Source organism: Condylostylus longicornis, unplaced genomic scaffold (genome assembly GCF_029603195.1).
Source record: "Condylostylus longicornis isolate FDR11 unplaced genomic scaffold, ASM2960319v2 ptg000055l, whole genome shotgun sequence".
NCBI lineage: Eukaryota > Metazoa > Arthropoda > Insecta > Diptera > Dolichopodidae > Condylostylus > Condylostylus longicornis.
The window spans coordinates 2,047,676-2,075,433 of record NW_026578024.1 but is presented as its reverse complement, the minus strand read 5'-3'; the positions used below and the strand labels follow the sequence as shown (position 1 = coordinate 2,075,433).

Here is a 27,758-nt window from a genome sequence, read left to right as displayed (position 1 = left end):
ATTGCAGTTTATTTAACGCAGCTTAGTTTAATTTATATTTAACTTTATACATATGTATATATTTGCAGAATAAATTTTCAATCGAAACAGTAAATTTAAAATTAGCACTTATTTCATTGCTCTAAAAGTCTAAAGTTTTTTTTTAGAATTATATTTAACTTACCTGTGAGTTTTGAATGTTGCTTGAATGTATGTACACATTTGATAATTCAAGCAACATTATTGGTTCACCAAATTCTGCTCGCTAAATTGATTTAAAAACCTAGCGTCAGTGAGACTTGAAATACGGGATTTTAATTAGGAAATTTGGACGTCTTCTTTTTTAAGTTTTCATGGTTTTTGGGGATAAAGTACAGGTAGGTGTAAATTTTTTACCGTTTATCATACAAATCTAGTTTTCCCACTAATTAAATTTTTGCACCTATGTAATTTCTTTTTAATTTATAGCTAGAATAAAAAATACGAAGAAAATGAAATTTTTCGACAACAATCCATCGCTTTTTTGCGAGGAAGTTGGTACTGCCACAATGTTATTTGAAAAATGGAATGATTGTGAAAGAACTGTAGTAATATACGCATTTTTAAAACGCCTTCGATATCCTAATTTAAAATTTCTACAGTATTCAATAGAGAGTGTATTAGCTCATATTACGACAGTAGAACTGCAAGCATTCGAATTCAATTCAAATAGTTCTGAATATTTACAGCAGTTGATTTTTGCATATAATGATAATGATGAAGCAAATAGTTACGAATCAAATAATGCAATAGGTCTACAAAATGAAAAAAGATTTACGAGTTTACATAATAAAAAAGAAAGTATATTAAAAGAAATTTTAGAAATGCTCCCATTATTAAGGCCTGGAAATAATGAAACAAAATCAATGTATTTGTCATTGATACCTCTGGCAGTTAAAGATACAGTAAAACAAACTGTATCAGCGGAATTAACACAACAAATTATATCTTATTTGCTAATCCACCCCGCCATTTTTAATGATGACCGAAAGTCTTTGAATCATTGGCTTAGATATTTAGAAGAACACATTCAATCAACAATTAGTTATAGTAGTAATAAAAATGATAAACACAAAATCAGTTATTTTAGTTCTAGTAATAAATTCGAGACACAAAAACAAAATATGTCGTCACTAAATAAGCCAAATCCAACTAGTGGTACGCCAATTCTAAAAAATGACAATTCGTTTCCAGATAATACGCATAATCAACACATTCAGCACCACAATATTTGGCAAGCAATTGCACCGCCAACACAAAATTTTTTAAAATTAAACGGTCAAGATTTAACTGACAGTGGTAAGAAATTAAATTCGGTACCAGATATATCCGAAAGTTTAAGTGAAGATCTAAGTCAAATTCAACTGCAATCAGATGCGTCTACTAAACATAGTTCAGATTCTTTAAAATTAATTTATGATTCACAAAGTGTTAGTAGTGAAACGAGTCAGTCAGAAACTTTAGTTGATGCTGATATGACTGGTAGTTCAATAACAAATGGTAGTAATGACCGTCATATATCGTTTTCAAAAAATGGTAGAGAAATTTTAGACTATGAGAGCAGTAACATGTGTGATAAGTGCAATACCAAAATTGTTGGATATAATTCAGCTATGCTTTGTTGCTACAACCAACAAAAACAACAGCATGAAAAGCAAAACAAAGCTTTGAAAATTATTACAGCACCCAGATGGAGTTTAGATAGTAAAATGACATCTGTTAAAACAAGAAGATCGAACAGCTTAACGACATCCACAATATTATCTACTTCATCCTCAACAGCAACTGTTAATTATTCAAATTCTTCAGAAAATTTACCACAGTTTCTTGCCAAACCTAGAAGTTTTTCATTAACAATAGACCAACCCAAAAATGCTCTTGTACAAAGTGGATCTGATACTCGATTAGACGATTTGAAACCAGGGTATATGCAATTTCAAACACATTTTATTGGGATGTCAAACATTGGACAATGGCTAAAAAGTCTAAGATTGCACAAATATGTCGGCATATTTGCTAATATGACATATGACAATATGTTAGAGATATCCGAGGATTATTTACAAAGTTTAGGTGGGTATTTATATAACTAATTTAAAAGCAAAATAAAAGTTGTATAAAAATATTTTTTCAGGAGTAACAAAAGGGGCCAGTCACAAATTATCAAAATGTATAGAAAAATTGAAAGATCGCTTTACCACAATGACGAAACTGGAGCAAGATTTACGTACAGGGAAAATAACAATTAAATCTACTGTAGAAGAACTGACTAATATTGTGTTAACGCCAATGAAACCAGTTGACAATACTCCAGATAATGTTGCAGCTAAGTTTATTCAATTGTTGGATTTAGTTGTCATGTTGGTGACTCGATCTGAACTAAATTTGATTCAAGATGAAGAATCTATTAATTCATTACTATGGATTTTAGAACGGTCTATACATAATGAAGCTTTTTTAGCTTACTCAAATCAATTAAAAGAGCATAAGTTTAAGCTGTCTAAAATTCGTCTATCATTTGTGCCAAAAATTCACCCTAATAAAACAAGTAACAGTAGTGGTTTCAATAAACCAAGGTGGAATGGTAAAAATCGTAAAAGTAATAATAATAATAGCAATGGAAACGTTAGTAGTAGTACTGGTATTCTCAGTACTACTGGTATTACAATGAATGGAAATGGTGGCGAAAATTGTTTAAAGTCTGATAACAAACTCAATGGAAGTGGTAGCAAAAACATATATGAATCGGCAAATAATTACTCAAATTCATCGTAAATTCTAATAATTTATATATATTGAAATTTATATAGAATTTTATGTAGTCATATAACCTTAGTGATCGTATCGAATGTTATGTTAAACAGCAAAAATAACTAAGTAGTTAGGAATGGTGATTACAGTTTAAGAAAAAATAAACTAAAGTTGACAATGAAACTTTTTAAAATTCTGAGATAATAATTGTAAGGAAACTTCAATGGTTTACTGAATGCTGAATTTTAAATTAGAAAAAAAAAATCCCGTTATATATTTTTGTTCTTTGGATATAGTTTTAAGTATTTAGTACTGTAAGTATTCAAATATACATATAGAATATGTATTATTTAAGAAGGGAGTTCTTTCATATTTAAATTCCAGTTAATTATCTTCATATACAATTTAAATTTGTACCTTATTGAATTTAAAAATTCAACTCTCTTTCTTTTAACTAATATATACATATACAATTTTTTTTAACAAATTCCTATTTAAACTATTTTAATTTTTTTAGGATTTTTTGGTTTTATAAAAAAATTGCATAGTTTGCATCGTATAAACCTAACTATAATTGTAAAATTGATGACGCTCTGTTAAAAATTTATTAGCAATTAATAATATAAATTGCTATATACTGTAGAAAATTTTCTTAAAATCAGGAAGAAAGATAGTCAAATAATATTACAACATTACAATTTTAATTAGCAGTAGTATTGTTAAGTAAAATGTTTTAATTAAAAAAGCAAATGTGTTATTAAAAATTTAAAATTCTCATAAAAAAAGAAACATTTATTTTAACTTAAATAATTTTATACTGTAGGGTTTATTTGATTTCAGTTATTTTTTAACTAAGATATTTTTTAATTACATTTTAACAAATTTTACATTTTATTGTAAAAAGATATTAAACTTGTTAAAATTTAACTAGAATCATAATAAATTATTGCACTTGGCGAGCAAGTAAAATTTGACTAATAAATTTGAAATTTATTTTAAATTAAAGTTTATTTAAAAATTAATTTGTATGAATCTATTTAACCGCTAAGAATTTTTCTTAAAATAATTATATTGTACATTGAGACTGACTCATTATTTTCCGAAAAAAATGTTTGTATTGTTTATTTTTTAATAATTATTTCTTTGTTGTAAATTTTTTATTGTAATTCGGAAAATAATTGCTGAAATTATTTATAAAATTATAAATATATACATATATTCATATATTAGAAAAAATTTTTTTATCTTTAATATTCCTAAGTAGGGTATGCGTATTTCAAAGACACATTTTTTAACTCCTCCTTTTACAAAATATGAACTGAAATTTGATATGACATGAAATCGGTTAAATAAGTGAAAATGAAACTACAAATCGTTAAACTGCATGTATATAATAACTATATTTATTATAATTTACATCACTTTTTATGAAATATTCTTCGGTTAAATAATAACAACTAAATTTTTCTAAATAGTATTCAATTTTTAAATATTAACGTGTACCTATCGTGCGTTAAATATTTATTATTTCTATAGTTTAATAATCATCTTAAAAATTAATTTTTTAGTGCATGTATGTATGTATTTTAGTTCACGTTCACACCATCAACGCTTTCATTCTAAAATTTATAGTAAGATATAGATTCTGTTCATATCTTGTGATTGGTGCTTTGCTTTTTTTAATTTCTTTGTTCTTTGGAAGATTAATTAATTTTTGTACAGTGTAAACTCAAAGAACCTTAATCATATTCTAATTGGTGTCATAAAATCCATAATGTGCGAAAATAAGAAGAAAACGTAAATCAAACGTGTAAAAAAATCACTTTAAAAACTCAAAATTAAATTAAATATACAACTTAAATTTTTTTTAACTTTTGTAATTAAAATTAAAAATTTTTCTTTTTATATCACCAATTATAATTTATGATTCGGGTAAGGAGTAAATATAAGTTTTATAGTACTGCAATATTTTCAATATGTAAATTTAGAATTTCGTTCATACCACTTGTGGATAAAAAAATTTTGTACTTTTAAATGTTTTTATGTTTTATTAAAATCATATAAAATAATGTAAAATATTTTAAAATTGCTAATATTTATCAATACAGTTTAAAATCAATTTTGAAAGAAAAATATAATTTAAAAAATAAAGTAAAAATGTGAACAAAAATACAAAATTCTGTAAATTTATTATTTAGCATGGTTTGTGATTCGCTTTATTTGCATACATGAATTGAAAAAGAGGCAAATTTCACTTGCTTATAGTATTTTTGTCTTCGCAAGAAAAATCTGCTTAACTTTAGTTTGTTACCGTACTAAGTATGGCAAACTATTAAAAATTCTATTTAATTTTTTGATTTATAAATAAATTTTATATTTATTATGCAACTTTCATTTATTTAAATTAAATTACAAAGATCGCGTTTATGCGATCCCTTATACATATATGTAACAAAATAGAAAATGCGACTTCTTTTCTTATCTTACATTTTATTTAAACAAATTTAAAGCTTTTCTTTTGGATGAATTTAAATTCCCACATTCTCAATTTGCAACATTTTAATATATTACAAAAACTTTAAATAATATTGAATGCAACTTGATGTCATTATTCTGGAGTAATATACTAAGAATTTAAAATTTATTTTGCTATGGCTACTTTATTTCAAAAAATATTGAAAAACAAAAAGTAAAAGTTAAACTACTTAATTTTATATAGATAATCTAAAATTTATACAAATGACTAGTTCATGACAAAGAATAGAAAAACAAAAAAAGACATTACATTTTGGATACAATGCCAAGTGAAATTTATTCAGAATTCACTTTGAACGCTCTACTTGTACCTTCATATGGAAAAACACCGCCCAATATATACTTATAATTACCAAAATGTCTAATTCTATATACCCCAGGAGTTGTATCAGGACCAATTGTCCAAGTAATATGAATATCGCTAAAACCAAGAATGGTAGATTTACGTTCCCAATACATTCTAAAATTAATTTTTTTAGTGAATGCATTTATAAAAGCTTTGTAATTTTAAATACCTTGTCTCCCAATTTGCATCCGTGAAAGTTACTTTCCAACGTTCTTCATTTATCTGTCGTTCTACAGTGAAGTAAGTTTTTTCATGAAAAATATTATTTCGTGGGTTGCCTGCAATAAAAGAAACCTTAACGGTTTCGCCAAGTTTATATTCCTTTTTAGGTTGAACTTTGACCGAGCCAAAATCCTCGCCAATGGGATGACCGTCGAAAACAACTCCAGTGTTTAATGATAGCATGCGATCATTTAAATATGGTGGAATCGGACCTTGTTCAACTTTCGTTTTATCTAGCATAGCTTTCAGTAATTTTTGATATTGATGAATGTAAATAGAGAGGGTATGTGGTCCAAAAATGGTTGAGGCAGCTTCATAGCGTTGCTGTTGATATTCTTCATAAGTTGTAATATAACTGGAATATACATTTGCTAAGCCAGCAATAATTATTTCCAAATTATTTGGATTATCTTGTGTATTTTGTCTTGACGAGTTCATTAAAATTTCAAAAGCAGTTTCATTTATTTTCCTTTTTAATCGTCTGCCAGACATTGTCGTAAATTCTCCTGGAACTCCAGTTATTATTAGATCACCAATTTTCAAAAGTTGAGTTGCAACAATTTTAGGTTGCCACTCGTACGGAAATGTTGCCTGAAAATTTTTAATTTTAATGCATATTTTAAAAAATATTTTAAAACTTTTTTATACTCTTCCAGTTGCTAATAAAATTGGTTTTGGAGAATGACAACTGATATCCTCTTGAGTTGGAGAAACTATAAAGTCTCGTACGGCATTCCACAATGGATTATCAGTTATTGTACCCTGTTGAAAGGCAAATGAACCAGGCCCATCTGTTGTACCAGCGGCGAAACTATATCCCATTGCTGGGATACATCCCTTTATTAATTGAGTTTTGTTTGTGTTTGGATTAATTGTAGTAAAATTGTAACTTGGCATATCAACAAATTGATGAATGTATGAAATTTCACCAGTTATTTCACGTCCTTCATTTTCTTTTAGTAGCGTCTTTAAAATTTTTGTTGAAATATACATATTAGTTACAATAGTTGAAAATTATATTACTTATTTTAATTGCATATGTACATATGAGGTAGGAACCATACTTGCATGTACTTATGTATGTACATATATAATATTTACCTAATTTAGTAATTCTAATTATATTTTTGACTTACCGAGGCTTTTTCATAAATTCTAGTCGCAATCATTTTTGTACTCTCAAACATATCAATGCCAGGGCCAGAAGAAAAGCATTCTCCCTCACCTTTTGGACATGCTGATGTATGAACGTCACAAGCATTGCCAGTTTTTGCGCATTTTGGTCCTAATATATTTGGTGAAACATCTCCAAGATTTGAATTGGCAAATGCTCCAACAAATTTTCCCTGAAATAAATTTTTAAAAATTCGTAACTTGTATTATCCATAATGTAACAAAGTTTCATATTAATAAAAATATAAATAGCCCTGTTATAACTAAATTTGTTTTTATTCAAGCCATACGCTTTGTTTTAGGACTCTTTAATAGATATTTTATATATACTTATGTATACATATGATTATGTAACATTTACATATGTAAGTGTATAGAAATTCTTGGATGGTTTTTTTTTTTTGTTCAGAGCCCTATTAACCAAAACAACGGCTTTTAATTTTAAAATGGTTGTAAAAAGTCTTAAAGTTTGAAAACTTACAAAGGGTCATGAGTACCAACTGCGTGGTTTTGTAATTTCATCATTACAAATAGGCAATGTTGAGTTGGGGATTTCAGCCCGACAATACTAAAAATGATTTAACGTTTTGTGTCCAAATTGGAAAGCGGTTTTTGAGGGAATTAATATAAAGATACATTAAAAAAATGTTTAAGAGTTATAAAACTTGTAGATTCATTTTATAACTTGATAAAACTATCGTGCATTAAATACTGAATAATTGTGTTAGTTTTAGGTAAGTATGTACAAAGTGTAAAACTATAAAATACTACAAAAATAAATTTTTAATTGTCAGTAGTCAAGAATAAGTTAGAGTTCAAAAGACTTTGCTTTGAGGAAATTCACTTAAATCTACTTAGAATGTACACGAATTTTTATTTTATATTAGTTTTACTTTAATTTAATAGTTAAATTTTTTACAGGAACTTCGTATTCTATTTAATATGTAAATTAGCTACTGTTTGTTAGGGATTAATATAATTTTTTACAATTTGACTATTTCAAAAAAAAATCTACAAAATTTATTTTTTCACATTTAGATAATTAAAAGTTTTCCTTATGAATTAATTTCCCTTTTCGGCTGAATTTTTCTACACATAGAGTCGAAAATATTAAATATCTCTTATTTACTTATCAGAAATGGCTATGCAAGCTTATTTATGTATATACATGTATGTATGCACATGGATGCAAAATTAATTCATAAGGAATTCAAATTATTCAAAAGGAATTTATTTGTTAAAACAAAAGTTTTATATTTTTTCTTACTTTTCCTGATAATTTTGTAGGATTGTATTCTTTTTCTAGGAGCATTGAAGCATAGCCCATATTGTCTGATGTTACCAAATGATTTGTGTTATTCATTGAAACAGGATGAACTGCAAACCAATTAAAGACTCCAATCAATTGATCATCCGTGTTAATAAATCTTAATTGAGTTAAAGTTTTATCAACATCATGTTCATACATTTCACGTTCTTCAGGTGGATTTACTAGATAAGATGTAGGCGAACGATTAATATTAGCATTTAATACTGTTGTTTTAGATAAGAAAATTCTGCCTTCATGCATATTTTCGTGGGCACGTTTAACACTCTATTTATTAAGTAAACACAAAGTCAAATTAAAGATTTAGATAGTTTTTCAAACATGTGTTTTATATTACTTATACAATACGTATTTAAGTTATTTCCGAAAATAAAAAAAAACTTACTAAATAAATTCCTTGAGCTAGAGCATCAAAAGTTTGTGGCACAAAACCCAAAATTGAAATATCATATAATAAATGCATTAGAAATCCTCCAGGTGCTCCATGTGTATGTGTTGCTGTTACCATGATATTATCTAATGTATAAATTTCTCCGTATCTTGCTTGTAATTTTTTAACAGCTTCACGTTTTAATGCATGCCCCACCATACCGACATCGACACTTACAAATGCAACTCTTTGATTATCTTTTTCAACAACAAACGCACGAGAATATTGCCTTAAATGAAGACCTTGTCCTTTTTGCTTTAAATTTGCATAACCCATCTAAAAAAAACACGAAACTTATTAGATCTCAGTACAATCTTGAATTTATGTTAAATACAAAGGCGATTTCAACAGGTGGTCCAGTACAATCAGCACGGCCAACACCAATTCTATATGGTGCAATATTTTGCGGGGCAACTATTACACTTAATCCGAAAATAGCTATCACTAAGCACAGTCTTATGTAAATCATATTGATTTATGTAAATATTTTTCTTTATTCTATATAAAATACTTGAAAGATTTTTTTATTGCTTTAAAAAACCACTTTTGTTTGAATTTTGCTGTGAATTTTGAAATATGGTTTTATGTTTTTTTATAGGCTAATATCGGTAAATGAAGTTTCAGTATTAATAAATATTATACGAGTAGTAAATCGCAGATTTTATATGGCAAGATTTCAATTTGTTCTCGACTTCCCTGAATTTACTTGTGCTTTCTTCTGGATATTTGTTTAATTGTAATCGGCTTTGTACGATCCCAATTTTGTACTGATTTAAAATACTGAAATAAATTAAAATGATTAAATTAGAATGAAAAAAATATATTTTAAATTTTATTAAAAAACAAATTAATATACTTAGGTATGTGCATGGTTTTTGAACGATTTTGAGGAAAAATATCGTGCACAAAATATTTAGGTATTGTTCTCGCACATAGGAAAATGTTTGAGTTTCATTATTCATAGTAAATGTTGTTTATCGTGTTTTTCCAATTTTTTATTTGTACTATATGAGTACATAGGTGGGTCGATTTATTAATTAAATAATTAAATGACATGAATGCATTTTATACTTAAGTTTATAATTGAAGGTCTACATAAAATTTTTTAATTCAAAATAAAATTTTTCTTTTTTATTGTAGTTCCTAATTACTATTTGCAATAGTTTCTAATAAATTTCCTCAATTCAGTAAGTCTAGTCTGTTTACAAAATTATATTTATCTGTATGCATTTATATGTACACATAAATGAACCAATGGCTTGATATACATACATACATACATATTTTAAATTTATTTTTTGTTTGTTGGAAAATATGTAGAAATATAAACTAAGATTATGGATATTTGTGTCGACCCCGAATCGTTTTAGAGAATGGAAGTTAAAGAAAGTAAATTACACATACTAACTGGTCTGTTGGTAATGCAACAACAATATTATAAGAATTTTACAAATTTTGAAATTTGTATAGAAAACATTAAAATTATATAAAAGGTCCTATAGACAGTTCCGCTATTAATGCCAAATAATGTTCCTGTTAAACATGCGTATGTAGACATATTATTTCTTTTATATAATATGAAACTCGTATGATATATGTAGTATATCATGAAATATGATTTTTAACTTGATTTTTAAGTTTATCGACAATGTATTAAACATAATTGTACACCCTTATAGATTAAAGATTTTTGAATACATGTCTTATGATAACGGTAATCTAAAATCTCCTTTATTCCTTAACTAACAATATCCTCTTAGGTAATTAATGAGCTCATATTTTGAAATAATCGTCCATTTTTTAGGACATTTGATCACAATTCTCTTTGCTCTATTTTGCAATATTTGCGGTCTATCATGTTCAGTGTTAATGATTAACAATATGCACAATAGTCAAAATGTGGGAATATAACTGTATTATATATATATATATATATTTATTCCACATTCCTTAGTTAAACTTCTTTGATGTTTTTTTAGCAATATAGTCACAATGGTTATTAAAGTTTGGCTTATTTACACTTAACGTATTTTGTTCTTTTCTTAATGTTTGTATTTTTTTCTTTTAAGTTATATACAAAAACTTCTTCAATTCTCGTCAAAGTTAACTGTCACTGATCAACAGTAGACGTAAAAGAGTTGTAAATTTATTGTGATTTATGAGATCTTGTTTGAAATTCTATATTTCTATGAACATACAGATAGCGTGACCTTATTATTGAATGTTACAATTAAAATTTGAAAAAATTACTACTAAAAAATTATTATTGCTACTTTTTCTAACGAACAAATTCATTTATTTATTTATATAAAATTACTAAATTCGTACATCTTTGATAACAATTGACATAATTTATAATTGATATAATTATAGGTAGGTACCTATATTTTTTTATTTAATCGGAAATGGTTTCGCTTTGTTAAATTATGACACGCCATCGTCTGTAATCTCTATGTGATGCATATAATTACTGTCCGAATATAATTACACAAACATATGAAATTTTATTTAATTTACAAGAAATTTGGAAATGCAAACGTTTTCAGAAAAAGGTCGAAACAAATCTTGAAGTTAAAAATTTCTTTTTTTACACTTTCATTTTTATTACCGACCGCATTGCGTACAATGAGGAAAGTGATGTTATGGTAGCAAATTTGGCATGTCGAGTTTTGAGAGATAATGCATTTCTCCGTAGTAGGGAAGTGTCAATAAACTATATTCTTAGAGCAAAGTTTGTCGGCCTATCTGTCTTCCAGTGCGTCGGTGTAGACCAGCATCTCAATTTTCGATTTTCATAAAAATTTATATCTGAGTTTACTTTTTCGGTTACGTAACGATTTGATCAAAGCAAGACTTTTGCAAAACCAGAAAATACACTTTGCGGTTGGCTATGTGCTGTACAATTAATATATTTTGCCATTGTTATATGTGTAAAAAGTATGAATATTAGAAAAAAATTTAAAATCTAAACTGTTGCACTGAAGGTTCACATTTTTTGTTAAGTGAGTATAATATGTATAATACGAGTAAAAGACTAAAGTAATTTTTGTATATCAAACCTGTTAATGTTGCTGACATGCATATTTTTAAAAAAGGGAGTGAAGGTGTGTCGAATATAAAAAATTTGAAAATATTTCTACACAAATTTTACTCACCTTTATCTTTTTCTTTTGTGAATGTTATTTAAAATTTTGTTTTTCAATAACATTGCAATTAATATAAATTTCTGCTTCAGGGCGACACTATCTTAAAAGCTGAATTTAACATTTTACCGAATACAATGCTTAATACAATTATTTTAAATTCACTTTAAATTCTCGATCAAAAATGCGAGAAAGAAAAGAAAGTTATTTCACTATTTTTCACTATAATAAACCCGATGTGAATATTTTTAAAAAAATCTTTCAATTCATGATTTTCAAGTTCATTCTCTTTATTATATACTATATGAGACAATTCTATTTAAAAAAAAATAAGGTTTGTTTTATATAATATTAATATGCATATTATGTACAATTTATTATAATCTTTAAATAAATTCATTGAATAAGATACTTGTGTCTCTTGATTATTGTTTGCTAGTACGTAAAACTTCCTTCATTATATTGTAGTTTTCTCCATTATAATGTTATGTTAATATTAAATTGCACATGTAGATACTATGTCATAAGGTCTCTAGGTTTTATTGTGTCGACACAAAGTATAACAATAATTTTTCAATTTAAAATAATTTTGTGTTTCTTCTTAATTTTTTTGTTCGTTTTTAAAATTATTTAAATTATATTCTTTATAATATCATTAACATTAGTAGTACATACACCTAGTATTATGTAGTATTTATTTTATTTTTTAAACTAATTTTTGTTTATTATTTTTATTTATTTTAATTAAAAAGTAGTTATTACTTAGGTATTTAAATTGCAAATAATTCCATTTTATACAAATCCTAAACATTTTAAACTAACTGTTAATATACTATTTTTACAAGATCTAATTTAAATCTAAAGGAATTGAAAAAATTTCAAACTAAAGAGGAATAATAATTTTATATTTAGAAAAACCTATATCAATATTATTAGAATAAGATTCAAAAGTTGTGCGCAAGTTCTAGTTCTTTTGATTAATCCAATTATTTTGATGAAAAATCTGGTGAAAATTGTAAGCAAAAGCGTTAAACAATTCAAAGGATGAGTAACTTCTTAGTATATTGGTGTGACATTTGGTATTTTGTAAACAGTTTTAAGTTTTATAAATTTATTATTGAATATTGTAAGTATTATTACAGTGGTTTGGACATTCCAGTTTCCATTTATTTGAATTATATGTGCAAATATGTAATTTCAAAGCAAATAATCAACTCATTTACGTTTAATTTCTTTAAGTCATAGATGTATAAGTACCTTTATGACACTAATCAATTAGTTATCAGAAGTTATAAAGTAATTTTACAACTTACTAAACCCAAAACCAGCTAGTTCTTTATATATTAAACGTAAACTTGTTCTATATCATAACCCTGCCCAACCTTTTTGTACTAGAAATCGATTTTTTTGGATCCGATTATCTCGAGCGATCTATACCCATTTAGAATAATTTATTTATTTGACAAATAAGTTGTTATTTCTTTGAGTGGTTGTTTCTTACATTTCACCTTAATTTAAAACTGTATTGAGCACTGTAGGTGTAATACAATTTGAATTATTATTATTTTTAAAAAAAAATAACCAATGTCACGATGTCGTCAATCAGTGGCTATTCGTAGTGAAATGTGATTAATGAAAATGTCAAATTTTTCAACTGTAACTCAAGCAAATATTTTTTTTTTCAATTTGCAAAAAACTTTGTCAGAAAAACAAATTTTTGGAAAAAAATTTTTTTAGCCTCGAAAAGGTGAAGACTGAAATTGATCATGCGTCGATCGCGATCACCTTCTTAGGAACACCTGTTCTACGCAATATTAAAAAAATTTTTTATTACTTAAAAATTACGTACTTATCCAATAAATTTTTATCTAGTTTATTTTAATTTAATTAAAAAATAAAATTATCTTTTATAAACGCTCAATATCTCCTGGATCCATTAATTAATTAGCCATATTGAATTTTCTTTATTTAAATAATTGTGTACCTCTTAAATATCAAATAATAAATTAAATGTTTTGTTTTAATAATAATTGTTAATATGTTTGACTCGCTTAGAATTTTTATAGCCCCAATTCCAAGATAGTAATATACATATACATACATAATATGTACCTACATGTACATAGGCGCATTTTATTTTTTATTTAAATTTAAGACAAAAGCAATGACAACGCTTAATAAATCTAATTTAAGAATATAACACTCCTCTGGTATCACTTTTTTGTACTTACTAATTATGTACTAATTAACATATTCAAAATTTCATAAAACTTATTATAAAAATTCAGTAACAAAAATAAATAGTAAATTTTATTATTAGTTTTTTTATTAATTAGAAAAGCATCCAATTCTTGTTTATTTAATTAAATATTTTTTTAAAAGTTCACCCAGGTTATTAACATTAAAAGTAATTCGGATTCATTAAAGGAATTCAGAAAATTTAACACCTAAATTTAATTTGTTAACATAAACTTGTTTTTATTGCGTATTAAATAAGTCAGGGTGCATTTTTATTTTACAATAACATAACAATTAAGGTTGCCATTGTCGTTCATGGTCTATAACTTCATAATTAATATATTTATGTTAAAATAATTATTAATATCTGCTTGCAAGTGTTGGAAATTGACTTTATTTATAGCAGCCATGAGAGTAAAATTTTATTACTAAAAGTGTTACAAACTGCACAAAACAAGTAGAGTCAGAAGTAAGTAAATTGCTACAGCTTTTAAGTTTAAAAGTATGCCCGTTTGAAAATGTCAAAGTTAATGAAAATTATCGTAAGTGTTCTTATAGATTATTTTACAAAAATAATATTTAAATTTTAATTTTATCGTTATTATTATTCGTAAAATTTTTATGTACACATAATTGACCGTATATTGAGTTTTATTAACTCTGTAATACTTAAAATACACAAATACTCGTATATATTTAACTATGATGCAAAAATTTAACTTACTGGTTAGTAACAATATAAGTATGTAAGTAAATTGTGTAATTCTTTAAGAAAGGTGTGGAAAAAAACAACTTTTGCGGTCATTGAAGGTAAATATAGATACCGGAATGCAAAGCTTTACATAACTTTCTTATAATTGTAGAACAGTCGCTAATTGAAAGCAGTATAAAATTAACAAATATATTTTATTTTCAGCTTTTAATAATAAATTTAAACAAAATTACAATTCTTTTGTATGATAACGTTACACACTAATGATTTAAATTCAATTTGTTAAAATCTACTGCAATTTACGAATTTTGTGAATAAATGGTAAAAATTCAAAATGCGAACATTAAAATCCTTTCAAAACTATTTTTTATTTATAACTACGTTATAATAACTTGTATTTATAATTTTTCATAAAAAATAAAACAAATTGACCTTAACTATCAGTATAAAGCACACATTTTGTATGTATGCAGTGTGCGTTTAACTTGAATAAGAAACGAAAATTAGGTAACATCAAGCATTTTGAATTTTTCTCCCACTTACTGTTATCAAGTGAATTTCGATTTTGATTGTTACTCTCTTGAAAGAGACTCTGAAAGTGTCTTACTTAACACCACATTAAGTAGTTATAAAAATTCAAATACCTTTAAAAGTAAAAAAATTTATAAAACCTCACAAAAATATTCGCATTTCTTTCTTCTTTCTCTTTTCGAATGCAAAATTTTTAGATATGTATATAATTATGTACATACATGTTATTATGAAATATAACCTTTATTTACTTTAAAAATCAAGTTTGAGAGACATGCTTTTACTTTTTTTTCACATTAGCTGTATGTTACTCATCATCGTCAACGAAATTTACCTTATAACCGCTTAAAGTGTTGCGGTATAGTAGAATTCATATGAATATTTAATTTAATAGTAAGATGAAACATAATGAATAATATAAACAGAATAATCTGATGTGGTCAGCACATAACCGACCGCAAGGTTTACTTTATCGTTTAGCGAAAGTGTTGCACACTATTATGAAAATACCTTTTAAACTTCTATCAAATTTTACGGACACTAGTAAGTTTTAGCTGATATACATAGAAAAATGTAAATTTGGCTTTCCGTAAAGACTCACTTCATGTCGCATATTCATTGCTAGTTTCGGTAGTAAACTACCAGAACCCAAAAATTATATTTCAAGAAATTCCGCAAATTAGTTTCTTAGGTATGATTTCCTTTCATGTACGCAAAAATGTAAATTTGGCCCGTAGTAAAAGTCCAGGGGTGGATATTTGATTTCTTTAAAAATTCGGGAGATTTCTTGTACTTTCAAAGACAAAGTTTCAGTAAATAATAAAACAGAAATTAAATTTTAAGAAAATCTTTTGAATATTTTCTTAAAAATGATTAAAAATGTAAAATCTTGCCGTTATAAACGGCAGTTCCTGAGTCCTTATATATCCCAGAAACAGGATCAATCCGTGACATATCAAAAATAAGCTCATGTATCGAGATAAACGCGTCCACCCACAAATCGACAGACTGACGTCTCGCTAAAAGAAGTTCATTTACGCTTCCCTATACCTGTGAGAAGTGCGTTTTCAACAAAAACTGTAAAATTTGGTGTGATTGCGTAATCTCCCTTATTGTATGCGACGCGGTCGGTAAATATCACACTATGACTAAACAGTGTTATTAATTTACTCAAGATAAATATTTATAAAAATACATTCTATGAATTAAGTAATTGTTTCTTATTATGAGCTGTTTAGATATTTTGTCAACAAAATTTGTAAATACTTGTGAAAGCTAAATCACCTGTATTTTGAAAATTTTGTTTGTTTATTTATTTTTGTATATTTAAATTTGAAAAGTGAATATTAATCAAATTCAAAGCGCTATAAAAAAAATGAGTTATGACGGATTAATTTCTTTTAATTAATTTCAATATTATAATTCGGAAAAGAAATGTTACACATTTTATTACGAGTATACATAAATATTTAAAAGAGAAAAGCGTAGAGTTTGCCTTAATATTTGCGCAATTTTAGAAAAATAAAGAGTATTTAACAAAAAAATTAAAATATTTTAATACGAGTATACCCTTTCGATTTCTTAATCAAAAAATGATTAATTGTTCCACAAACATAGGAAAGATTTTCACATTAACACCCTCGTCTTCTTATAGAATAAAAAGGATTTCCGCTCTTTCCTGTCAATTTTAATTATGAAACATAGTTTGGAGCATATTTATTTGATTTTTCGCGAGCTTTACTATTTTACCGTTATAAAAAATATGACAGAATTCAAAATCATTATCTTAAATATAAAAAATATATAAATCTTTTCTAAAAAATCAGTTTATTTACTAAACTATTAGACTAAAAGTACCTGCCCAATGTTGTGGGGATTAGGATAGCGAATTTTCAATCGAAGTGTCTCAAATTAGCTCAAATCCACACCTGGTCTGCTACTGTGTTGAAGGAGAACAAAAAAATTCATTAAAAGTAAGTCCAATGTAATTTTAATGAATTTTTATAACGTTTCATCTGAAAAATATGCAGTTTTAATTTTTAGCCACTCATTAGTAATTTTTAGAGCTTTACCAAGTTCATACTAAACTTTCTTCCTTGAAAGTCTTGAAAAAAACACACATTTGTATCACAATTTGCATCTTTTCTCGTTTATATTATTTTCTTCGTTTTTATACTATCTAAAGAATTAAATCCCAACCAATAACAAAATCCATTTCTTTAAATATAATAATAGCTCTAATTTACTTTACTTTTCTACAATCACACAATATCATGCACAAATTTATCATGCAATCTATGTATTTAAAATCTCTATGTTCTATATTAGGGGCGATAAAAATTTTCCAATAAAAACAAAATCTTAAATTAAAATGTATATAAATAATATGAATTAAGTACTTGAATTGCTCTTGATATGTAGATGAACATAATAATAAATTTATTATTCTAATAAAAGCTGGTCAATGTCAAAAAAAATAATAAACTAGTAAAAATTTACATATACTTACATATATATATACATATGTATATAAAATATGTAAAACTCATTTAATATAACAGAATCTGGTACAAGTTCAAGTAGCATCTAAAAAATAATCAATGCGCTCTCTACCAAATAATTGTATACGTTTTGAAGTTATTGCCAAAGAATACAATATTATACATATGCAAATAAGTGTAAATATGTAATATTGTAATGAACATGTGCAATATATGTATGTATATATGAATGTGTTTGAAAAAAAAATAATGTATAACAATTTTCAATTTTCCGTTCTTTTGAGTTTAAATGCACTTAAATTGTATTTTTATTATTGACTAGATATGAGGTCTAATTGCTAAGTAAATTTGTTAAAATTTGCTAACTAAATTATGGAACGGAATGGAATAAAATAAAACTCAGTTGAAAGTTAAAATTTTATTCAATATTTTATTAAAATAAGCAAGGATTTCAAAACTACAAAAAAAAATCTTGATTAAAATTCTTAATTATAGCAAATCTTAATTAAGTAAGGTCTTTAATCTTAAATACACATTATGTCTCGTAGGGTCTTTAAAAATACATTGAAATTATTACTTATAACAACTAATGAGATTTTTCAGCAGTTACTATAATAAACTATTTTGACCTATAGTATTGGGAATTTTCGAAAATTCAGTTCTTAGAATTTAATAAGAAGCATATGTTAGATGAATATTTATTACGAAAGAAGTACGTTCGAAAATCGTTTGGTGTGCTTAAAGTTCGAAAACACTTAAAGATTCCGTTTTTAAATGCTGCAAAAATAATTTAAGTTTGAAAAATATCAACTTTTTTATTACATTTTCGAAACTTTTTTATTATATAGAATCAATTTTCACACGCACTATATTGTAATAGCTTCCGAACGATTTATATTTACAGTATATGCAGCATATAATTTTCGGACGTGCTACAAGTTACATATAACTGAATTAACGAAAATCCCCTATATCTGAATTACACATATTCACCATTGTGTCAAAACGTTTTTGATAAATAAATTTGTTATTGCTCCAAATATTGTTACAAAATATACATATGTGTTTAATTTGCTGTTGTTAACCTGAGTGTGAATATTTTACAAAAAAATTTTGAGCACATATTTGCAAGCAGAGTAAAAAATTATAGTTAATATTAAAATAATTATAAGATAAGTCAAGATAAAAGTCTTGGCTTAAACTAGAACTTTGAAAAATTTTCAATGGTAGTTCTTAAGAAAGAAAAACTGATGAATCAAATATTTTTAATTAAATTTGTTTTTATTTTTTTTCCGATAATTTCATTAGGCAAATCAGTTATGTACGTATGTACTGAATATGTACTAATTTTCTACATAATATGAATATATGCACTTGTCTTATCACAACACTTATGTTGTGTATAAGCAAGCACACATAACTTACACATACTGAACATTTCTGTCTAAAATTATAATATTTGTACAGCGGCTTGAAAACTATTATATACATATGTACATATGTATATATACGCCTGCTTTTCAAAATTTTGTTCTATATTGTTTTGATAACTTTCATTATTTTTTGCTAACCTTTTAGTTTTCTTCACAAATTATCAATGAATTTCGTTATTATTTCGTATTAAATTTAATATTTGTTTTTTGGATTTAAATCGGCAATTTTGATCTCACAATTTGAATTATATTAATTTTGTGTACACATACATACACAAGCACTATATTATACATATAATGTAGCTCGCAATATCACATATTTTTTAACTAACAAATCCTACTTGTATTTAGAACTGGGGGAACTTTAATTTTGTTATACGCTATAACAAGGATTATAGTATATCTATACACATATACACACTAATATAACAAAAAAGGAAAAAGGATTTTTTTTCTTCTTATTATTCACCTTGATTTTTTTAATTCAATAATAATAAAGAAATTATTTCATTCTTTGTTTTCATTATTCTTTTTCTATATTTATGTACCTATGTTTATTACTAATAAATATTTTCAAATAAATAATGATTAATTCCCGTATACGCGTTTTCATGAAGCGCTATACTTAAATTTTTTTTCTCTCAATTTTAATAATTTATTTTTTCGCGTATCTACCTTTTATATCCCATCAATGCTCAATTATAACTGAAAATCATTTAGCGAACAAAAATTAAACTGTGATGGAATAAAATAAACACCTTTGCTGGAGAGAAGCTTTTTTTCTGAATGTGGCGCGATGAAATTGATGTGAATCCAAAATACAAAATAAGTGTATGTAGTTGGATTATGAAAAAAACGTAAAAAAAAAAATTGTATGTACTGAAAATTGAGCAGCACTGTTACTGTTGTGTACAGAAATTATCATGATAAATAAAAGCTGTGTAAAAAAATTTCCATTAGAATTTTTGCGAAGGTTAGGGAATCATACTTCATGATTTTCATATTCTTTTATACGTATTATGATATGTATATCAAATATATTTTGTTGTTGTTATTATGAGTACGAGTATTAATAAATTTTGCAAAAAAAATTGAATATTTGCAAGTAGAGCAAAAAATTAAGAAGATAACATAAAGCTAAGTGTAGGTACATACATGATATAGATATACATACAACGTATGAATTAAAAATTTGAGTGAGAGAAATATTTTTCTAGAAATGAGCATAAAAAGAGAACCGTTGTTGTAAAGTAGAAAAAGATTCACAACACAACTATTTTATATCTAAGATATAACAAAAGTTCTTCGGTAAACAATAATAGCATTTTCTCTGTTTTTGTTTACAATATTATTTGTAGTATGTACTATAATGTGAGGAGTGAAACATATACCGTTTAAACTCCTCTGAGTACACATGTCAAACATCAAAATATTGTACAGTACGCCGTAAAAGTCATAATAGAAACTAAATAATATCTACACTACATTGATGTTAATGTATATACAAGAGTACTCATATGAAAGTATTGGTAAGAATTTTATGTTTTTATTGTTTTCGGAAGTAAAAATGTAAAGTAAAAGTGAATCCTTGAAATTTTATTTCAGGAAACGGATACAAAAGTAAATAAATCGAGTAGAATAAAAATTCAAATAACTTTTAAATTTAAATATACACACACATATGCTACACAAACAAAGTTGAATCGCTCATTTAATTTTATATTGACTATTTTTATTGTATTATGTGATAGGAATAATAAATTAATTTATTGTTTTAAGAATTAATAATGTTGTTTATTAATTAGGGCATTCGATTTAATTTATTTTATGTTTCTGGTACTGGTAATAAATTATAATTTATTTAAATAAACTTAGTATGTAAGTATGTATATACACATAAAAATAAGAGTATGTGAAATAGTTGATCTGCCGGCCGGTTTACTTTGTTTATTTACCACTTGCGATTATTGGACTCACAAAATAATGGTGTGTATACATAGGGGAATTTGTATATGTATTTGGTACCTAATTATATAATAGAAGCTATTACTAATGTACCATTATTTACATATTTTAATAATATATATTAATATAATACGAATAAATAGGTACATTGTTGTATGAGGTTTAATTTTTTTATAAAAACTCATATTTCTTATACATACATATGGAATGTGTATATCCTTGATCCGAATTCCGTTCTTATTTAAAAAATTATTTAACTTTGCCTGTTAAATAATTTTATAGATTGTAGATTGGGGCTATGACATTATGCACCGCGACCTAAAAGATCTACTTTGCCCCTGTTAAAAAATTACGATAACGGTATCGGTTTTTTTGCTAAAAAATTATTAAAATTTTAGCATTCAATTGATCTACACAATATTTTACATACAAATTAACAAAATTTGTGTTTACATATATTTTAATAAATTACATACTAAATACAAGTACATTATGTCGTTATGTATTTGGCTATTGAAAGCTAGTTAACAATTAAACTTAAATTATTAGAAATTGACTTGATATGCATAATAATTACTGTTCCATTCAATAATTGAAATTCAAAATGCATGTATATAAGAATTTTAAATTAAATAATTTTTATGTATACATGTTTGTATTGAACTATGTGACTGCAATAACAAATTTGTGCCAAAATTTTTTAATAAAATTGAAGATTTATATTTTTTTAAAATTTATGCACGAATCTTTTGTGCTTAGAATTTGGAAAATCTCTATTTTTATATTTCTGTTCATTTTAATTTATTTAAAACACAAAACTCAAAGATTTATAAAGAGCTTCTTTAAGAATTGCCAGATGGAATTATTGTTATAAATATAACATTAGTGAAAAACTATTAAATTACTAAGCATATGCAATATTATACATACGTATTTTAGACATAAATTTAAAACATATTTTTGGGAAAACTATAAATATTTTCAACAACAATAACAACTCCTAGTAGTAATGGTTTTATTGCATAATTTAAATTATTATGGAAATAAGAATATGAAAAGAGTTAAATTAAGAGTGTTGGTTATACAAGCTAAATTATGTTTCTCTATTAGAGGCACGTAGCATAATTACAGGCTCAAAAGCAAACCATAAAACGGAAATGATCAGCATTTGAATGCTGTAATAAATTTTATGTGAAATTAATATTAAATTTTTTGGAAAACGAAAAATGTCTGAGGCAATGAGTAAATGAATGAAAATGTTCTAACCTGGCAATACTAATTAACTAAAAATGGAGTTGCCAATACTAAATAATATAGATACCAATTTTTAATTTCCGTATATTCGCACATTTTTAAATTCATTTTTTGGTGAATTAAAATCATAAATAAAATTAATTAATTTACAAACACAATAAAGAAAAAACGTATATGCATAAATGATATTATTTAATGAAAAGCTCTTTTAATACATAATGAGTACAATTTCAACACGTTATTGACTTTGTTGTGTACATGCTATGAGTTTACATACGATATTCAATATATTTTTGCACACATAAAGATGCTCATATAAAATAAATTTTTCTTTGTTCGATAATATTAATTTGAAACCATTATTAAATTCTCGAGTTTTTATTGTGTTTTTACTTTTAAAAGTCTTTACTCTTTATTATATAAAATCGCAATATAACTTGTTCATTATGTCTGATGAGTAATTTACTTTGTTTATTTTCGCTTTATGTATAAGTGCGTTAAAATGTCGCGATATTTTAGAATTTTGTTGTAATTTTAATGTAAACTTAATATTTATATATACATACATACATATTTGTCGGAATTTATTTGTCTTTTCGCCGGTAAAACGACCTTCAAAAAATGTTATTTGTGACTTTCTTTGTTTGCAAACAAAATATGACTACATAATTCTACCTGCTATTTGAAGTTATAGTTTTACCTGTTATTTTATAGTGCTATTGTAGAGATTGTTTTGCTTAATTAATTTTTTGCTTTATGTAATATTTCTCATAATAACGTGAAAGACACAAGTTTACATTAAAAAACTTGAAACTTTAAAATATTTGTCAATCTATAATAATGCACAGAAGCACAAAAGATTCTGCCCGAAAAGGTGTGCATAAGTGTGTTTAACAATTGGCAATTTTAAAATTAAAAGAAACTATCTATACCATACGTAATAGTAAAAAATCGAATAATTGATAAAAAATTGTAATTCTTTTTTTGTTAAGCGTAAATAAAGTTTATCGTACTTTGTATGTGCATTTATCGCTTCTTCAAGAAGGTAATAAAAGTTTGTAGTAGATAAAAATAATAAAAAAAACTTTGATTTTGTTTCCATGCACTAAAATAAGTGCTTTTTGTTACATTACTTATGCAAGTTTTTTTGTTTTCTCTCTTACAACATTGCATTTTCACCAAAAATATCAGTAAATAAGTAAAAGATTTTCGAAAAGTAGGTCACTATGTTTTGGTTGCATTCACAGATTTAACATTAACTTGTTCGTTATTGACTTTTTATCATTTAAGTACGTATTAACTTTTACCAAATCACTTATAATACGATGACGAATATGAATTTCAATTTGTATAAAGTTCGTTTCCACAGCATTTCTCTCTGTTATAATAATACAAATAGTCTGCATAAACTACTTAAGCGAACTCGTTTTGTGGTCACTTTCATTTTCGTAACTAAAAATTAGTTAAAAATTATTTTAAGAAAATTATATAATTAATTTAACAAGTAGGTATATTGGAAGTTTTTATGCAGTTGCAATGATTTCAAGAAATTTTGTGTTTTGCGAGAAAGTAAATTATCTTGAGAATTTTTCTACTCCTATTAATGAAAATTTATTATACGTTTTTCTTATTAATCATTATCATTACTAAATATTATTATAACTATCATCACAACTTGCATATCATTGTAACTAAATAATCCTCTGTAGATTTAATAAAACACTGACAACATTATTTGAAAAAAAACAGCAACAAAATATCCAATTTATTTATTGAGCATTAACTTGAAATGTTCTGCTGGTTCCTTCATATGGGAAAAGTCCACCTAATATATATTTATAAGTACCAACATGTTTTATTCTATATAATCCAGGAATTGTATCGGGTCCTATTGTCCATGTTATATGCATATCACTAAATCCAAGAACGGTTGAAGTTCGTTCCCAATACATTCTACAAAAACAGATCAAAATTTCAAAATATTGATTAGTAAATTAATAAATATTTTATTACCTCGTTTCCCAGCTAGCATCAGTGAATGCTACTTCCCAATTTTCTTCGTCTACTTGCCGTTCAACAGTAAAATAACTTTCCTCATGATATAAATTGTTTCTTGGATTGGCAGCAACAAAAGAAACTTTGACAGTATCACCAAACCTGTACGTGTCTTGTGGTTCAGCTTTTATTGAACCGAAGTCTTTGCCTATTGGATGGCCATCGTAAACAACACCAGTTGTTAATGATAACATGCGATCATTTAAGTACGGAGGTAATGGTCCTTGATCAACTTTTTGTTTTGATAATAAAGCTCGAATTAATCTTTGATATTGATCAATATATATTGAAAGAGTATGTGGACCAAAAATTGTTGAAGCAGCTTCATAGCGTTGCTTTAGATATTCTTCGTTTGTTGTTATATAACTTGAATAAAGATTAGCTAAGCCAGCAATTACTACTTCGAAATTATTTGAATTTTCATGTTCCAGAGCCGTTTCACTTAGTTTTCTTTTTAACCGTCTACCAGACATTGTTGTGAATTCACCAGGAATACCAGTTAAAATTAAATTGCCTATTTTGATAAGTTGGGTTGGAACGATTCGTGGCTGCCACTCGTATGGGAACCATGCCTAGATGTAAATGTGTAAAAATTATTTATTCTAACAATTTTTAAAACAAAAAAGACTTACCCTGCCAGTTGCCAACAAAATTGGTTTGGGTGAATGACAATTGATATCTTCTTTTGTTGGTTTAGCGATAAAAGTACGTACCATATTCCATAATGGGTTTTCTGTTACTGTACCTTGTTCAAACAAGAACATGCCAGGACCGTCCGTTGTTCCAGCTGCAAAACTATAGCCCATAGCTGGAACGCATCCCTTTAATATCTCGGTTTGATTTGTTGTGGGATTTGTAACGTTTAAGGTATAATTTGGTACATCCACAAATTGATGAATAAATGAAATATCTCCAGTAATTTCATTACCTTCGCCTTGTTTAATTAAAGACTGTACAAATATATACAACATTAAAAAAACTTTAATAGGGGATAATTTATATTTTTGTGTTTTAAATAGCGCTTACCGAAGCTTTCTCATAAATTCTAGACGCAATAATTTGTGTACTTTCAAACATATCATTTCCTGGTCCCGAAGCAAAACATTCACCTTCATTTTTCGGACATTTCGATGTTAGAATATCACATGGATTACCAGATTTTGAACATTTTGGACCCAAAATATTTGGTGAAACATCACCTAAATTTGAATTTGCAAAAGCACCAACAAATTTTCCCTAAATTTAAATATTTATGCTATACTGAAATTCATCTGAAAAATATTCACACATAATAATAAAATTCTTACTTTTCCTGGTACATCCTTTGGATTGTACTCCTTTTCTAAAAGCATTGAAGCATAACCCATGTTATCTGATGTAACCAAATGATTTGTGTTATTCATGGAAACCGGGTGTACAGCAAACCAATTAAAAACTCCAAACACATCACCATTGTTGTCAACAAATTTTAACTGCGTCAAAGTTTTATCAACGTCATGTTCGTATAATTCTCGTTCTTCAACTGGATTAGCTAGATATGATGTAGGAGAACGATTAATGTTAGCGTTTAATACTGTTGTTTTTGATAAGAAAATTCTGCCATCTTGAAGATTATCATGTGCACGAACGATACTCTTTTCGCAAAATCAACGTCAAAAAAAAATTCAAAAAGTGAACCGAACATATGAAAAAAAGTTTTACTAATTAGATTAATTTTTCAGATTAAAAATATTTTTTATAATATTTACCAAATATATCCCTTCAACCAAAGCTTCATATGTTTGTGCTACGAATCCCAATATGGAAATATCATACAACAAATGCATTAGAAACCCACCAGGAGCACCATGAGTGTGAGTTGCAGTAATCATTATATTATCTATTGTATACAAATCGTCATAGCGTTCTTGCAATCTTTTAACAACTTCACGTTTTAAAGCATGTCCAATCATACCAGCGTCAACACTTACAAACACGACTCGTTTATCATCCTTTTCAACTATGAATGAACGTGAATATTGCCGAAGGTGGAGACCTTCTCCTTTTTGTTTTAAATTAGCATATCCCATCTACAATTAATAAATTAAAAATTTTAACATTATAAGGTATTTAACTACACAAATAAAACTAAAGTTTACTTACAAACGTGATCTCAACAGGTGGTCCAGTGCAATCAGCTCGCCCGACACCAATTTTATACGGCGCACTTTGAGCGCAAAATACATAACTTAGAACAAGAAAAGTTACTCCAAAAACAAAATTAGAGAAATTCATATTGCTCTATTTTTGTGTGGTTACTGATGTAATGTTAAAAAGAATACTAAAATTGAAATTCATCAATGAGTTTTTCATAATTTTTATCTCATTATTTTGATATTTATTTTAATTAAATTGACAAACCTATGTATGTATGTCTGTATGAACATTCACAAAATTAAATAATGTGCACATTTCTTTACTTTAAAGATCATAATGCGTTCATGTGCAATTCATATAAATATTGACTGAATATTGAAACGAATCATACAAATGAAATACATACATACATTTTACAATCAAATTTATATGCATATGCCTAAATGAGTCGTTTAAATATACTCGTATGGACATCGACATAAAATCAAACAGACGGTTATTCTCGAAAATCGAGATATTCTACGTTCTACTTAATGTTCTACTGAACGTTAACTGTTATCAAAGACGACACGCTGAATAATGGCGACAGCAATTAAAGATAATGCAATTGTAAATAAACAAGATAGTTTTTAGTAAAAGTTACTAATAATATAATAACTAGTAAGTTACTAGTATAAAGAGTATCCATTGATAGAAATGACACGAAAATTCAGTTATATTCCAAAGTTTATGCACCGCATTAAAGTCTGCAAAAATATCCTTTTCACAATAAAAATAAAAAACTAAATCCAGAAAAATAATATATGGTAAAATTATGTTGGTAAATTTTGAAAAAAGCAGCACAAAAATTGAAAATCAATTTAAAAAATTAATTCTGCAAAATTAACTTTTTTAAAAAAAAATAAACTTACCGGAACACAATACATTCACGGTAAAATTTTACTTTTTTCCCGTTACAAACCGCCTAGTGAACTATTTTGAACTGAAA

At 26.2% G+C, this 27,758-nt stretch overlaps 3 protein-coding genes across 9 annotated transcripts; 1 reads left to right on the top strand and 2 right to left on the bottom strand.

Annotated features, from left to right (window-relative positions):
* Positions 1-222: 222 nt before the first annotated feature.
* On the top strand, positions 223-3,989 carry LOC129611656 (protein Smaug). Its single transcript, XM_055524897.1, has 3 exons — positions 223-356; positions 448-2,091; positions 2,153-3,989. The coding sequence occupies exons 2-3, from the start codon at positions 471-473 to the stop codon at positions 2,791-2,793; spliced, it is 2,262 nt and encodes a 753-aa protein (XP_055380872.1). The 5' UTR covers positions 223-356; positions 448-470; the 3' UTR covers positions 2,794-3,989.
* A 154-nt stretch (positions 3,990-4,143) lies between these two features.
* LOC129611657 (neutral ceramidase-like) lies at positions 4,144-20,065 on the bottom strand. 7 transcript variants are annotated; one of them, XM_055524903.1, is made up of 10 exons: positions 19,830-20,059; positions 17,499-17,605; positions 17,284-17,441; positions 9,137-9,582; positions 8,758-9,078; positions 8,313-8,639; positions 7,009-7,218; positions 6,521-6,838; positions 5,820-6,463; positions 4,144-5,764 (listed from the first exon to the last, which is right to left on the bottom strand). In XM_055524903.1, the coding sequence occupies exons 4-10, from the start codon at positions 9,269-9,271 to the stop codon at positions 5,581-5,583; spliced, it is 2,139 nt and encodes a 712-aa protein (XP_055380878.1). In that variant the 5' UTR covers positions 9,272-9,582; positions 17,284-17,441; positions 17,499-17,605; positions 19,830-20,059; the 3' UTR covers positions 4,144-5,580. The 7 variants fall into 7 exon arrangements, with proteins under 7 accessions (XP_055380878.1, XP_055380875.1, XP_055380876.1 ...); XM_055524900.1 differs by lacking the exons at positions 17,284-17,441; positions 17,499-17,605 and adding exons at positions 11,958-12,260; positions 12,358-12,477; XM_055524901.1 differs by lacking the exons at positions 17,284-17,441; positions 17,499-17,605 and adding exons at positions 11,958-12,260; positions 12,358-12,477 and having other exon boundaries at positions 19,909-20,059.
* Positions 20,066-24,201: 4,136 nt separating this feature from the next.
* LOC129611818 (neutral ceramidase-like) lies at positions 24,202-27,758 on the bottom strand. Its single transcript, XM_055525188.1, has 8 exons — positions 27,682-27,758; positions 26,777-26,954; positions 26,383-26,703; positions 25,942-26,268; positions 25,661-25,870; positions 25,267-25,584; positions 24,593-25,206; positions 24,202-24,532 (listed from the first exon to the last, which is right to left on the bottom strand). The coding sequence occupies exons 2-8, from the start codon at positions 26,906-26,908 to the stop codon at positions 24,349-24,351; spliced, it is 2,106 nt and encodes a 701-aa protein (XP_055381163.1). The 5' UTR covers positions 26,909-26,954; positions 27,682-27,758; the 3' UTR covers positions 24,202-24,348.

Coding starts and splice junctions, on each gene's coding strand:
- LOC129611657 (XM_055524899.1), bottom strand. CDS start 9,271: ATGATTTACATAAGACTGTGCTTAGTGATAGCTATTTTCGGATTAAGT. Junction 9,079..9,136: donor CACCTGTTGAAATCGCCTTT/GTATTTAACATA, acceptor TGTTTTTTTTAG/ATGGGTTATGCAAATTTAAA. Junction 6,464..6,520: donor TTTTATTAGCAACTGGAAGA/GTATAAAAAAGT, acceptor AAAAATTTTCAG/GCAACATTTCCGTACGAGTG.
- LOC129611818 (XM_055525188.1), bottom strand. CDS start 26,908: ATGAATTTCTCTAATTTTGTTTTTGGAGTAACTTTTCTTGTTCTAAGT. Junction 26,704..26,776: donor CACCTGTTGAGATCACGTTT/GTAAGTAAACTT, acceptor TATTAATTGTAG/ATGGGATATGCTAATTTAAA. Junction 24,533..24,592: donor GATGCTAGCTGGGAAACGAG/GTAATAAAATAT, acceptor CTGTTTTTGTAG/AATGTATTGGGAACGAACTT.
- LOC129611656 (XM_055524897.1), top strand. CDS start 471: ATGAAATTTTTCGACAACAATCCATCGCTTTTTTGCGAGGAAGTTGGT. Junction 2,092..2,152: donor GGATTATTTACAAAGTTTAG/GTGGGTATTTAT, acceptor ATATTTTTTCAG/GAGTAACAAAAGGGGCCAGT.